This window comes from Podarcis filfolensis (genome assembly GCF_964270895.1).
Source record: "Podarcis filfolensis genome assembly, chromosome: 2".
Lineage (NCBI taxonomy): Eukaryota > Metazoa > Chordata > Lepidosauria > Squamata > Lacertidae > Podarcis > Podarcis filfolensis.
The window spans coordinates 94,016,972-94,031,783 of record NC_139605.1 but is presented as its reverse complement, the minus strand read 5'-3'; the positions used below and the strand labels follow the sequence as shown (position 1 = coordinate 94,031,783).

Here is a 14,812-nt window from a genome sequence, read left to right as displayed (position 1 = left end):
GACAAGATGGCGAGAGAGTCCCACCTGGGATAAGGCAGCTTCCAGGCCAGGCCAAGAGGAGAGCCCAGTTCTTGGCAGCAGCAGCAGGGGTTTGGCAGCTGTATGGGAATGGTGAGGTTGGTCGCTCTCACATGTTCCCCTATTCTTTTGCCTCCTCACAGAGATGATTTCAATATCCAGGTGTTGCACTCATTCGTGGAGCTGCATGAGTTTACAGACCTCAACCTTGTCCAGGCACTGCGGTGAGTGGCAGCAGGATGTTTGTGAGTGAATCAGAGGTGTGTCCTTTTTCTTTTTTCCTGCACGGAAAAGGCAAGAAGAGGACATGTGTGGGCTTTGGGGCTCCCTAGGAAAGAGCAGTGGTTTGCAGTCCACGCACACAGAGGGAAATATGTGACTTGGAAGTCTCTGGCACATCACACAGCCCTTCTACCAAGGAATGTTACTTCTCTGGCAGCTTTGCTCACAGTCCTACTCAGCTTAGCTGACTATGTGCTCGTTTTCCCCGCAGGCAGTTCCTTTGGAGCTTCCGGTTGCCGGGCGAAGCACAAAAGATTGATCGGATGATGGAAGCCTTTGCACAACGGTACTGTCAATGCAACCCGGGTGTCTTCCAGTCAACAGGTACGCACGAATTGACATGCTGAACTCTGCAGGCAGCAAGGGTTTGGGATGCAGTTTTTCCTGGAGCATCCTCAGAGAGTTCACAGTTGGGTGCCTTCTGGCTCCCACTGCCAGATTTTCAGGCTTTGTTGCTTGGGAGTGGAGAAGGGCTGGCCACTGGGCCGCACAAAGTTCTGTCCCATAGTTAAAAGTGTGGATTTTGCTCCCACAAGATGGAGAAATGGCCACCAACTTGGGATGGCTTGGAAAGACCCAGTTCACGGGTATAAGGCTATCAGTAGCTACTAGCCGTGGTGGCTATGTTCTCTTTCCACTGTCAGAGGCAGAATGCCTCTGAAAAGTAGTTCCTGGGAATCACAAGTGGGGAGAGGGCTTTTGAGCTTGTGTTTTGCTTGTGGGCATTCTGCAGGCATTTGGTTGACTACTCTGAGAACAGGATGCTGGACTAGATGGGCCTTTGGTCTGATCCAGCAGGGCTCCCCGCCGAGCCACCCACCCACCCCAAGATAGCAAACAACCCAACACAGAGCATGCATCCTGGGACTTGGTGACACTTCCTAGGCTACCCAGTTGTCTGAGTTTGTGCCTTGGTAATGGATGGAGCCCAAAGGGCAGCCCATTCTGTGCTTGATCCATCCTTCACACCTTTCTCCACCCCAGATACCTGTTATGTGCTCTCGTTTGCCATCATCATGCTCAACACCAGTCTTCATAATCCCAACGTTAAGGACAAGCCGACAGTGGAGCGCTTCATTGCCATGAATCGTGGCATCAATGATGGCGGGGACCTGCCCGAGGAGCTACTTAGGGTGAGCTTTGTGGGAAGGGAGTGGAAGTAGTGTTTGGAAATCACAGGACTGCGATAAGGGACATGGGGGTGGCAGGTCATCGAAATATTGGAAGTTGCCTTTGTACCTGGTCATATTTGTCCATCTAACCCATTATTGTCCTGTTGCATCTTATCTGGTTGACAGAGACTCTCTCCTGGGCCTCAGGCAGAGATCTTTCACATTGCCTGCTACCCGTTACTTTTTTGCATGTTAGATGTGGAGGATTTCACCCGGCACCTTCTGCATGCAAACGCTGGTCCCTTCCCAGGTTGGCTATTCCTCCTGGGAAGCAAGAGTTGGACTTGCACAGGCCCCCAATGCGTTTCTCTTCCTCCTACCAGAATCTGTACGAGAGCATTAAAAACGAGCCCTTCAAAATTCCCGAGGATGATGGCAATGACCTGACACACACTTTCTTCAACCCAGACCGTGAAGGCTGGCTTCTGAAGCTCGGTGAGTGCATCTGCGCAAGGTGCAAGGCCTCAGCCATGCGGAGCAGTGCAGCTGTCGCCATGGCATAGGCTGCAGGGAGCAGGGAGCTCGGCTGCAGTCTGGTGACTTCTTCGTTTTTTATTTTTTGCATGGGGCTCGGTGGCCACAATCCAGCACAACATATACCCATTGCCGAACTCAGGATGCTTTCCTAATCATCCATGCTTCAGCAGGATGTCCAGCAAGGGCAGTCTTGGTTGCAGTGCTCAGCGTCCCCTAATGGTTCCCTTAACTTGGGCATGGCTGACTGGTTTCAGTGATTTGGTGGGTTGGGGCGCTTATGACAGTGAGGAAGATACCTTGGTTTCATGGGCCCCAGGAACAGCAGATAAACTTGGGCTTTCTCTCCCTGGCTCCAATATTCCTAACCACAGTGGACTAAGCGTTAGCCCAAGACTTGTCTGTGGTTCTGTGCTTCTCACCTGACATTGGAGGCTAGTCTCTGGCATCACCTCCCACATCCCCGCTGTGTGCGCACCGGCAGTGCATGCATGGCACCTGCAAGGCATCCACCAGCCCACCAGCCTTTCCCTGCGCAGCCCTTGACCATCTTTCTCCTGCTCACTCAGAATGGTTCAGTTGTCTTGCCAGGTTATGGCTGGAGCAGCTCCCTGGCTGGTTTGTTTCGCCGATTTCTTTCCCCACCACCTTTAGGGCTGTTTAAATCTCTTGGAATCTGCAAATCAAATTTGAAAGCACAAATCCTCTGAATATTCAAATTTGCAATCACTGAATCTTTAATGAAATATGGCTAATGGAATTATTCATCTATGTTTGAATGTGTAACCATCCTCTTTTTGCTTGGAGCATTTTATGAAATAAAATGGAAACAGATGCTTTTGATTCCAAGGGATTGAGGGAGGATGCACACACTCGAGATATTCCTGGGGAATGATGTCTGAGCTGAGACTCAGTGCTGAGTCTGAACGACACGCCTTCTAAACCGTGCCCTTTCTTTTTCTTTTCAACCAAAGCCCATGCAACAAAATGTCAAAGAATTGATAGATATTGTTATTTAGAACACACATTTTATTATTTTAAAATAAGAGGTTGCATTGCACGGCAGTGGAGACAGAAATGAGGCTTGCTCACAAAGCAGACTTAAGGACAGGCTGCTAGGTGCACCATTACGGACATGGATATAACTTGAGAATATTTTACAGTTTACCATTTTAGACCTGCACGTAAGCAGCAAATATATGGTTGCTTGAAAACATAGTTGTATATTACAGTTGTGATTGTAGCAAAGCATAAATTTTGTTTGCTGTGAAGTTTCCATTCTTTGTTAGCTATGTTTAGAAAAGATACGTGATCCTGAAGTTCAGCCAGAAGAGGAGGCCTAAGAGATAGTTTCATTTCGGACTGGGAAGGATGTTTTCTGGCAAAAACTCCACAATTTTCTTCCCTACAGCCATAACGTCTTCCCTAACTCCAGATCCACCCAATGGATAAACAAATGAAGACTTGGGAAAGACATTGATCATGCTATAGCCAAGGCAACGGGCTATCTAATTTGATAAACACAGGCTAACATACACCATAGCTGGCTTATAGTTAAATAAGCCTTGATTGAATCTCATGATCAAATCCTCTTTTCTATTTATTTCAAACTCCAGCCCTCTTGTGTCTCAGTTCAGGAAGCATTCACCAGATCTATGTTGGTGTGTGTATCTGTATCAGGTGCAAAGGTGGGGTGTGTGGGTTTGTTTGTTTTTAACGCCGGATTTTAAAAATTGTGACTAAAAAACTGCAGGTACTAATGCAAAGAGTGCAGACATTGCAATGAGAACTCAGTTCAGCATGGCCTTTTCCAACTTTGGGAATTTCTCCTGTGGCTAGCTTTCTCAGAGGCAATAGAAAGAACTGGCCTGAATCCTTTTCTTCGCAGATAGGTGAGCTTTTCTGCCTGAATGGGGATGTTTGAATTGGGAATTCTAGACTGCAGCTATATCCAAATTTAGGCCCCCTGGTTCCCAATACTACCTGTCCCCGTCCCCGTTCCCCTCCCCATTACATGGGAAGAAAGTCCCCTTGATCCCTGCGGGACCATGTTGCTGACTTTATCACAAAATGCTAAATCTGCTGAGTTAGAAGCAATCACTCAGACAGCATCCTGTGGTTTTACCCTTCCACTGAGTGCCCAGGACTTGGTAGAGCTTTATTCTGGGATACAGTGCCGCAGGGTGGCGGCAGAAAACAAAGACATGCCTAAAATCCTTGGAGAGTGAGATTAATTTGGCCCGTGAATGCTCCAAACTGCGTTGGTAATCACCAGAGGCGATTCCTCGTGTGTTCACGATTTTGGGGGCAGGGGCCTTGGCTGTCTTCCAGCTGAATCCCAGCAGCAAATTGCTGATTGCTTCCGCCTGCGAATGATGCATGCCACCCCCACATGGAGGAGTCTGGGCTGCAGGCCACTTTAACAGCTGTCACCAGCCCTGGCACTAAAATCGCTAATTCTGTGACCAGGGAGCCATTTCTGTGGCAAGCAAATTCCTGACGCTGCCAGGATTTCCTAAGCTAGCAACAAGGACGAACCTATTTTTTTTTTTGCCAGGAGTTGCTGGGGCTTTTGTGTCCTTGGCTTTGGCACCTTGATGACCTCGAGGTGGGCACTCTCCTTCTTGGTATTCTAGCGGAGAGGGAGACCTGCACCACAACAGGAGAAACGTGGGCCTGGTTTTGGGAGAAACCCTTCTGCCAACCCTCTTTTCCCTAATGCTCAACACCTTTCATTAGCTTGGGCAGCGCCCCCTGTTAGCAGCAACTGGGGTGTGCGCCAAGGGCAGATTTGATAAAGTCCTTTGTTTTTTAATTTTCTTTTCTCCCTCATTTTGTATGTTTCCATGATTTTGGCACTGCCTTTCCCTGCCCTCCAAACTCCAGGAGGTACGTACCCCCATATCCCCTCGCTAGCTTTGCCGGGGCCAGGGGTGTGCTGCCATGCTTCTTTATTTTTCTGTTCTTTCGTTCTTTTAAATTGCTGGTGATTATTACTAGTCTTATCGCTGCTATTGCCACCGTTGCTAACTGGCTGCACAGTCCATGGGGAACTGGGGGACAGGTGGGATGGTGAGTGGGATTGGGGGGGGGGTGACGGGAAGGCGGAGTTTCCATGTCCTGTTTGGCCCATCCCTCAAAAAATTGCCCCAAAGAAGCTTCACAACATGGCCAGGTCTGAGCCTGGCAGTATCTCTCTCCCCAGCTTTGTCAGTACCCTGGATTTTTAGGAGTCAGAATCACATTGTAGGATGCAGCAGTGAAGAACCAGCCTTTTGTCTGCCCCAAAGAGGCAGGGGGCAGGGAGGTCACTATACCCCTCAAGATGAGGCAGCTCCTCACGGCATGGACGTTGCTGTCCAGTATGGCGCCTTTGCTTGAAAATGGCAGCGTGGCCACATCTCTCTGGGAACTGACACTGTGAATCCGGCCTGAGAAGGTGCATAGCCACTGAGCCTGGCTTGCTATTGCCAAGAAACTCTGCGTTCGCTGCTTAAGACTGACTGCTTCCTGCTCCAGAAGGCCCAGCAGTGCAGCTACAGCGAGTGCATAGCTGCCATCATGAAACCATCCAGGCATTGGCAATGCCTTATTACCAGCCCTGCAGCAAGCAGCTGGCAAATCGTGGTTCCTTATCCCAGCAGGCATAGCTGTTCATGGTGGTGGGGTGTTCACGCATGGCTGTGCTGGTGCTACCTGCACTTACTGCACTTGCCCCATTATATTACTGCCGGTCACTTGAGAAGCCCCACCTCCTGCCTCCCAACATACCCGCAGAACTTTCTATGCCCCACTGAAAGCTCTTCCCCTTGGGTTTCCCCCCTTCTCATTAAGCTGGAAAAGGAGAAAGCTAGTGTTCAGAGAAAGCCGCATTCCTTTCATGGAGAAAATATCTCAGTACATTTCTATTACAGATTTCTCGACCTCTCTTCATTTAAAATAATTTCCAAACCAAGAGATAAAGTTTAGAACTGCAGAAGCCTGGTTGTTAACATAGGACATTTGTCCTGAAGGGCCCTAAGAATTCGCAGGCAGCAGAAAGAAGGGGAGGCCTCTTGTAACAAGGACTAATGAAGTATTAATTGTGCTAAGCTGATGCATGCTGGCAGCCGCATGGCATTGGAGTCCCAGTTGGTGGAGGGAAGAGGCCCAGAGAGCTAGGGAGGCGATGGCGGCAGTGAGCTGTTAAGATCTTGATTGGGTAACGCGTCATGGTTCTTACCAGTCCATTTATAACACTGTAAATCCTTTCCAATCCTTATCCTGCCTAACTCTGCAACAACCCTGTGGAGTAGGTCACTGCTTCCATTTTTAAGGGTAGGGAGGTGGAGGTGGAGACGGGGCCTTGGCCACCCAATGATTCCATGGCTGATGAGTCTTTTGTGCCATCCTTTGGAGAACATCGACTCGCGCCATCATAAACGAAGGGAGAATGTTAATTTGTTTAATGTGATAGAATCACAGACTTGTAGAGTTGGAAGGGATCGCTAGGGTCATCCAGTCTAACCCCCTGCAATGCAGGAATGTTTTGCTCAATGTGCGGCTCAAACCCACAACTCTGAGATTAAGAGTCTCTTCCTCTATCCCAGATGTATTAGCCTAAATTAGGGTTAGCTTTTTTTAGAGTTTCTTGGCAACCAGAATAACTTAAAACAAAGAATCAGCAGAAATTCTTGTGGCTTCTTTCTCTAGAAGTCTCCAGACCGCTAAAATATATATCCAAAGTATATATTGTATATTCCTGGCTTCTAAATTTAATGCCATGTCGTGGCGGAGGAGGAAAAGCTGCGTAATGAATGGGCAGGGTCTATTCCCTCAGCTTCTTAAAACTGACAGCAAATTGGAAAACCTCTCAAACAACGTTGCTTCTTGAACATTTGGTAGCCAGCTTAAAAGATTTCAAAACTTTGTGGACTTGGCTTATAGCAGATGGGACACACTCACTGAACAGCAACCATGGCTAGAAACCACTGGTTAATAATATCCTGGTCTCATGAGCTTATTTATACTCGTCCTGAGGGAAAAATACTTTGGGTAATTCTAGCTGGTTATTAGCAGCTTCGCTTGGGGGCTCCTTAACAGGGTGTGTGGGGTAATGACACCGCCTGCCCCCCGCTTTGTTCACAAGGCTGTTGTACCTCAGAAGCTGTTCTAGCATGAAAACAACTTTGTGAGTGAAATTCCAACTTGGGTTTTTGCCTCAGACCCTTAACACAACCTGTTTGGAACTTGCACACACTAAAAAGCATCTTTTGTCTGGTGCTCCCTAGAGATGTTTCACTGTGTACTCTTCCGATAGGACGGTAGCAACCCTTCCTAACACCAGGTCAAACCATTGGTCCATATAGCCCAGTATTGTTTACTCTAAAGGTGGGGAATCTCCAGCACATGGGCTAATCCCGGCCCGCAAGGCCTTTCCCCACAAATCCTGGTCAGCTGAAGAGTGGAGTCTAAATCCTTCTACTGGGAACAGGTGTGTATAGTCAAGGCAAGCAGAAAGTTGTGTTTTGCAAGCAAAGGCAGAGTGCTGGTGAAGTCCCCCTCCTCTGGCTTTCCTTGCAAAACACACCTTTCTTTCTAGTGAGTGGATCCTCCTTTCAAGGGGGGGTGGGGGTGGAAGCTGCTTCCAATTGCACTTTTCAGCCTTAAGACTGTGTTAAAGCACTTGCCTCTGAAACCCCATCTTCTTATTGTAAACCCCCGACATAGGGTTTGAAGGGGAGTGACATGAAGGCTTGCAAAGCTATGCCTGTCTGCCATGTGACATCGTGTGATGGGTGGATCAGTAGCCCGGTCCACCTGTCAAACTTGTCCCATGAGGCCAATCTCATGGGCCTCTGTTTCCTCACCCTGGTCTACTCTTGACCGGCAGCAGTTCTCCAGTGTTTGGGGCTGAGAAGGGCCTTAAGATTCCTGGCATTCCTCGTAAAAGGCGTGTGCCCCACCACCAGAGAGTGAGGATCCCTGCAGTGGCTCTTCTGAGAAGGTTGGCAGTGGTGGTGCAGTGGGCCACCCCATGATGCCAGGGGCTCCCAACAGGTGGGGTTTTCTGTGTTCCCTGGGGACTGTGGCAGGCACTATCTGGAGCAGTTGGCTTGTTTTGTCTTTTTTCCCCCTTTTCTTTCCCTTCTTGTGTTGCTGAATGAGGTCTCATTGTTGTATGTGCTGGTCTGTGGCTGTCAGGGCCTCCTTAGGAGGGGTCTCTAGTGTTCTGCACCTTTTAAATCTTGTTGACTCATCTCCACTACCATGGGCTTGAGAGAGCAGCCAATGCTGACAGAAAATACCCAAAGTTGTTGCCCTCTCCACCACTGAGATCTTTCCATCTTGCCTCCCTGTCCTGTATTCCCCACCTCTCTTGGACGTGCTGTTGTTTGCAGCCTCTGACTGGGGAGGCCAAGCGAGGAGGGCCTGCAGCTACAGCATTCTGTCGTTTTCACAAGTGAGGTGCAAGGTGGCTTTTGCTGGAGGTGGTCCTGGGGGTCTCTTGGTGTTCAAAACGACCCCCGCTGTATTGACTGGCGGTCGCAAGGTCTCTGACCCTGTACTTGGGATCTGAGCTGTCTGGTATGGATTCTTTTTATTATCATTATTTTGGTGATGGCTTGTGCAAAAACTTTTCCCAAGACCCTGGATTTGGATCCTGGACACTGAGTTTCGGTGTCAATTTGGGAAGGGCCACTGGAGTCTCCGGTGTTTACTGATGGGATGGTGGGTGGGGGCATCTTTCTCAATGGGTTCCAGTTCTAAGCCAATCCCCCTCCCTCCCTCTCACCTCACCCTGACTAAAAGTCACCAGAGCGGGATTCCATTGAACTTTTATTCTGAGATGGGCTTATACAGAAAAGACTTTCAGGTCATGTTTGTATTTCAGGCCCCGCCCCACACCCCGCCTTTTGGGTGGAGCTCTGGAGGCCCAACTTAAAAGCCACACTGGGGCAGGAAAGGGAATAGCTGATTCCTGTAGTTTCAATACTCACCCCTTTTTAATCCTGAAGCTGTTGTTAAGCTCTGCTTCTTGCCTGGAACTGTATGTACCTGGGCAGGCAAGTCTCAGGGACAAGAACCCATAGCTGAGAAAGACTGTGTAGCCATGGGTTGTCTGTTGGTGTGTCTTTCTTTTTAAATTAGTTGGAGCTGGCTATGAGGCAGGATGCCTGGGTAGCCTCAGGGCAAACAGAATCCCATGGAGCTCAGACTCTGACTAAGCTATGAGCTTTGTCCATAAAGAGCCTAAGTAGGTAGATTCCAGCACTAGCAGGACACTGATGCCTCTTCCTTCCCCAGCATGTCGGCAGATCCATGTCTGCTCCATAGTATACGCAGCAGGGCACTTCTCTTGATGACCACCACCTCTGCCTTCCGCCTGCCCCCTTCAGCTGCTATGCTCGCCATGTAGCCACTGGCTGCTGCTGCTGCTGTTGTGGTGTGCGGCTGGCTCTGCTTGCACTGCTGACGCCACTCGCTCTCTTACACCGCCTACTTGTGCCTGTAGGCTCTTAGCTCTGCCTTTGCCTTAGCTGCTCTTGTGCCCAGCACCCTCCTTTCGGCCTGGGCATGCATTGTCAAGCTTGCCTCTTCTCTGCACAGGTGGCCGGGTGAAGACGTGGAAACGGCGCTGGTTCATCTTGACGGACAACTGCCTTTACTACTTTGAGTACACCACGGTGAGTGGCACAGGGTGCTCTCGTAAGTGTCCACGGACATGATCTCATGACGGGATTGCTAATGTGCAGTTTTGAAAGATGGACTATGGTATGTAGTCTTAGGCTCGTGTAAGAGTCCAGGACATGGGTTATCTGGATTCAACTGCATAGCTGAGCTCTTACTGACTGGTGTGGGAATGGTGTAGAGCAGGCTTCCTCAACCTCGGCCTTCCAGATGTTTTGAGACTACTATTCCCATCATCCCTCACCACTGGTCCTGCTAGCTAGGGATCATGGGAGTTGTAGGCCAAAAGCATCTGTAGGGCCAAGGTTGAGGAAGCCTGGTGTAGAGGTACTGCAGACTTGGCTTTAATTATTTCATATAGACACACATACCACCTTTTCCCCCTGACAAGAATTCAAGGTGGCTTACACATTACAATAAGCTAAAAACATAGGAAGAAAAACTCTTAATTATTAAAAAGCAGTTAGTTTTAAAACTATAAAGGTTTGTTTAACTATCTAAACTAACTATATATTATTAGAAAGGTACAGATAATTATGTTGAAAAAAGCATGGCACCAGCCCTTTGATTAAAAGCAAGTCAGTTGCCCAAAGCCTGTTGTAACAAGAAAGTCTTCAGCTGCTGGCGGAAGGACAGCAAGGAAGGAGCCAGTCAAACTTCTCTAGGGAAGGAGTTCCAGAGTCTGAGAGCAGCCACCACAAGGTCCTATCCCACATCCCAAAGGTGCCTGTGAGGGGGGCAGGACTGAGAGAAGGGCCTCCCCCAAAGATCTCAGATTCTGGGCAGGTTTGTATGAGGGATTGTGGTCTTTCAGATAGCTAGGACCTAAACTGTATTGTGCTTTATAGGTTATATAACCAGCACTCTGAATTGTGCCTAGAAACAGACTGGTAGCCAGTAGAGCTGTTGTAACAAGGGGCTCTCTATAACAAGCCCCAGTCTACAATCTGGCTGCAGCTCTTTGAGTCAGATGAAGTTTCTGGACACTTTTCAAAGGTAGCCCCATGTAGAGTGTGTTATAGTAATCGAAACGGGATTCAACTAAGGCATGTGCCACTGTGGCCAAGTCAGACATCTCAAGGGTATATATTGGGTGCAGCGCATTCTGTTGTGGACCCATGAAAGCGAATGCCCTAATAAAACAGTTAAGTCGGTCAGATGCCATGGTTGTGTTTGCAGCAGTAGGCTACTCCTTTCAAATGAGCATTAAGGAGGAATCTGTCTGAGAGCAGTGTTCTTACTGTTCAGTGTTGGGATGGAAGAACCTGTAATATTTTGTCAGAATGAACCAGCCTGGATGTGTCTGAATTAACAAATGGTTGTCTTGCAGGACAAGGAGCCACGAGGCATCATTCCCTTGGAGAATCTGAGTATCCGTGAGGTTGAAGATTCCAAGAAGCCTGTGAGTAAATGCCAGTGCTGGAGAGTAGGAAGTGCTCTCCACTTCCTACCTGGGGGGAGCCTAGGCTGCGGATACTGTGTGCATGTAAAAAGAAAGAAAAGGATGATACCAAGAAAAACTGAATTATGCAAATCATTAACTAAGCTTGCCTACTTTTGTAGAGTCGATTCTGATTCTGCCATGGGGGAAGAGGCAAAGCTATGCAAGGACACCCAGCTGGCTACAGAAAAATCCTGCACAGGGATAAGCCAGGCTTTTGAAACTTGACTCATCTTTTCTGCCCTAAGAGCAAAATGCTTGATGTGTTTAAGTGGATGTTGATGTTTGCAAGGTGATGTTAAACCTGCACACAGAGTACTATTTTCTGTGCTTTTGCAGTGCAGGATATGCACTGTCTTTTGGAGGTCTCCAAGGTGTTGAAGGACCCTGTAGCATCTGAGCTGTTAGTGACTACACTTGGATAATGCTATCAGAGCTTAAATAGCCAAGATAGGAAAAAGCCCCATTCCTGTTCACAGCTAGTTCGCTCCTTCCTCTGCTTTGTGATCAATCCAACCAAAGAGTCTTCACCCATAGTTTCCTTGTTTGGATGAAATGGGGAAACTGTGGTTAATCAGTGATATTTCTAGTTTGCTTTCTTGAGGAGCAATGGGGCTGCATGTGTGGGTAAAAGGCTTATTCATAACTACGTCTGATCCTCAGACAGCTTGCCAGTGATTTTTATCAAGTCGTTCTGGTGATAACTGCAGTGGGCCAGGAATGCTGGCTCGGCTAGTGGAATTGTAGGCCCTTGGTGAGAGTTGCCTTCCCAGAGTGTTGTATTGCTGCCAGGAAGTCATACCAGAGAACTGGTTACTTGCTGTCGAAAATCCTGTAATTCCTGCTCTTGAAGGATGTCTGGGAAATCCCTGGAATATGCAGAAATTTTGAGCTGGTGTTGGCCACAAATCAATTCTGTTTATCCTTCTCTTCTTGCAGAACTGCTTTGAGCTGTATATCCCTGACAACAAAGACCAGGTGATCAAGGCTTGCAAGACTGAGGCGGACGGGCGTGTGGTGGAAGGGAATCACACTGTGTACCGCATCTCTGCACCCACCCCAGAGGAGAAGGAAGAGTGGATGAAATGCATCAAGTGAGGAGGGGCAGGAATGATGTGAAGGGATCTGGGTAGTTTGCTTGAGCAATGTGTCATTCGTTCATTCGTTCATTCGTTCATTCGTTCATTCATTCATTTGCATGTTGCGTTTCTGCACACACACAAATGCTCAAAGTGGCTCACGACAAAGAAAAAAGGGTGCATTTCAAACAAATACTACAAAACAATTTCATAACAACAAACCCCCAAACCCCCACATTTCAGCGCTATAAATATAACAAAGATTACTTAAAAATGTAGCATCCAATAGCCAAAATTAACAAGGGAGCTTCAGTTTCAGGCTTAGCCCTAGAAATATGCCTCCCATGAAGTAGCTCACAGTCCTTCTCCTGCAGCAGCTTCTTATAAGGCTTACATGGGCAAAGGGTGGAGTAGCTGTAAACACCCCTCCCATGAAAAGAATTATTTCTCATTCCTCCAGATTTCCTCACTGTGAGGGAGGTGGGGGCGCAAATCTGTGGTTAGGTGGACATCTGGAATTTTGGGGAGGAGATGTAGCATCTGAGAATGGGGCCTCTCTATAGCTCCCTGGTTGAGATTTGCCAGTGGGTTGTGGGTTATGAGGGGGAAATAGGGCAGCCCTTAATGAAGTACAGTCCCCTGATCTTCCTGCTGCCTCTTCAAGCTAAATCATGCTTCCTTCCAGAAACAGTAGCTAAGGGGGTGGACTGATCCTATAATTATGTGCTGGGTGGCATCTCCAATCAGTTGGGGATTTCCCTTAACACTTTGTGGGTTTTTTTACTTTCTCTCTCTCTCTCTCTCTCTCTCTCTCTCTCTCTCCCCCCCCCCCCGCCTCCCACTTGTCTCTCTTCAGAGCTGCAATTAGCCGGGATCCATTCTACGAGATGCTTGCTGCACGCAAGAAGAAGGTCTCCTCCACCAAGAGACATTAGCCACATGGCTTTGTTGAGTAGCAGTGACATTGGCAGCTGTTGCCTCTCTGTCTCCTGGCAGAGAGGAAGAGGAGCGAGACGACACAGACCCGCCTGCTCTGCATTATGACCCCGAGGGGGGACTAGCTTCAGCTTTTGCTATTCTTTTCTGGTTTGGGGGCAGGAAGAGTTGCGGGGGGTAGGCTATGTTGATGGCAACCACCAGCTCTCACTGACTTATTTAATTTGCAAGAATGCCACCTCCCTGCCAGCCCCTCAGCTGGGCAGCTTGAAGCCAAACCGCGTCACTGGTAGCCCAAGTGGCAGGAAGAGAAGAATTGTTGGGGTCTTTTCTGCTACCGTGGCTGACTTGCTCCTTGCCTGTGCCGATGGTGAGGCAGGCCTATTCAAGCTGCCAGCGAGAAGTGTCGGCTGTACCAGGCTTTAGGCCTAATACTCTCCGAGACCCTGAATCAGGAATGGACCACAAACTGCCAAAGGCATAGATCAGTCTGCAGCAGAGGTTGGGGGCATGGCTCTCTAGCACTGAAGCAGAGAGATCCCTGTGGCCCTCTGCATCGCCATGTTGCTCCCTGTTCTTTGGTCAGGTAAGCCCAACGGCTTCTTTCCCCCAAAGCAATTGAGCTGTATGCTCTTTCATATTTAATTTCCGGGGTTCTCTGTCGCAAGGAGTTTTGTTAACCACGTTGAGTAATAAGCAACCAAGAATGTCAGTCCCAACAGCTGGCATGATGAACGGCAAGGCTGCCACCTCCAGGATTTCCCCTGCCCTCGTTCTAGAGGGCACTGACTTAGGCTGCCTCGTATGTGAAGCAGGAATGAGGCCAGCAGAGGGCTCACTCAAGCAACCTTGCCCAGATGAGAAGGCGGTGCTCTTGTGAGCTAGCGGCATGCATGTGGTTGTGGGTGGGCAGGTAGTGTAACCCTCATGGATGCTTTACAGGGAGGCTTTTCACCCCTTTGCCAGTGGCTGCTGGGAACCATCTCACCCAACAACTGGGCACAAAAAATTTATCCCTGCAGCCAGAGCTTCCTCCGTTTTTTGTTTGTTTGTTTAACATTGCAATCGGGAGCAGACAGAGCTGAAGAAAAAAGACCTGCACCATTCCCTGTACCCTGAAGAAAGAAGTTGAAACAGGCTGGCTCTGGATTCTTTGACATAGGCTATCTTCTTACAGTTGCACTTTTCAGTAGAGGGAGTGGATGGATTGGGATGAAGGCTGTCCTGGACCAGTGGGGGCACTTCTTGGCTCTGAAGCACAAGCAGATGATTGGTTGCTGGGGAACCATTGGAAGCCCAGGGTGGGTGGGGTATGAGATGATGGCTTATGCCTGGAGCACTGAGCTGGGGTAGGCCGTAAGAAGACGGTTTTCCCCGACTGTTGATTTCATTATGCGCCTTGGAAAAGCTCCAGTTTTCCCCAGCTCAGTATTAATCTATTTATCGGAGATGTACATACTCTCTGTGTAGATTTTTCTCCTTTTAGATTATTTTGTATTTGTTTTTAAATAAGAGGATTGTTTTCTGTGAAACATAGCAGAATTCTAAAAAATTGCTGTGGCACAAGGGGGGGCGGGAAGCAAGGGGGTTGCGGGAGGAAGGTGGAAGTTACTCCTGGTCAAAAAGTTTGGTTACAGTTTTTTGTGTTGAATCCTTTTCCACCCCATTGTTGGGTTTTTGTTGCCACAACCTTGTGAACTAGCACAGAGCAACTGCAGCAAATAAATGTTGATCTCACA

The 14,812-nt window shown here is 48.5% G+C and overlaps 1 protein-coding gene across 4 annotated transcripts in view; it reads left to right on the top strand.

The window, feature by feature from the left end:
• CYTH1 (cytohesin 1) overlaps positions 1-14,812 on the top strand; it is a 57,767-nt gene extending 42,955 nt beyond the window's left edge. For all 4 annotated transcript variants that reach the window (XM_083598818.1, XM_083598817.1, XM_083598816.1 and 1 more), the window contains exons 6-13: positions 162-242; positions 512-624; positions 1,285-1,433; positions 1,796-1,907; positions 9,537-9,613; positions 10,948-11,019; positions 11,998-12,152; positions 12,994-14,812. In XM_083598818.1, the coding sequence (XP_083454944.1) occupies positions 162-242; positions 512-624; positions 1,285-1,433; positions 1,796-1,907; positions 9,537-9,613; positions 10,948-11,019; positions 11,998-12,152; positions 12,994-13,072 (838 nt within the window). In that variant the 3' untranslated portion in view covers positions 13,073-14,812. The remainder of the gene's footprint in view (positions 1-161; positions 243-511; positions 625-1,284; positions 1,434-1,795; positions 1,908-9,536; positions 9,614-10,947; positions 11,020-11,997; positions 12,153-12,993) is intronic.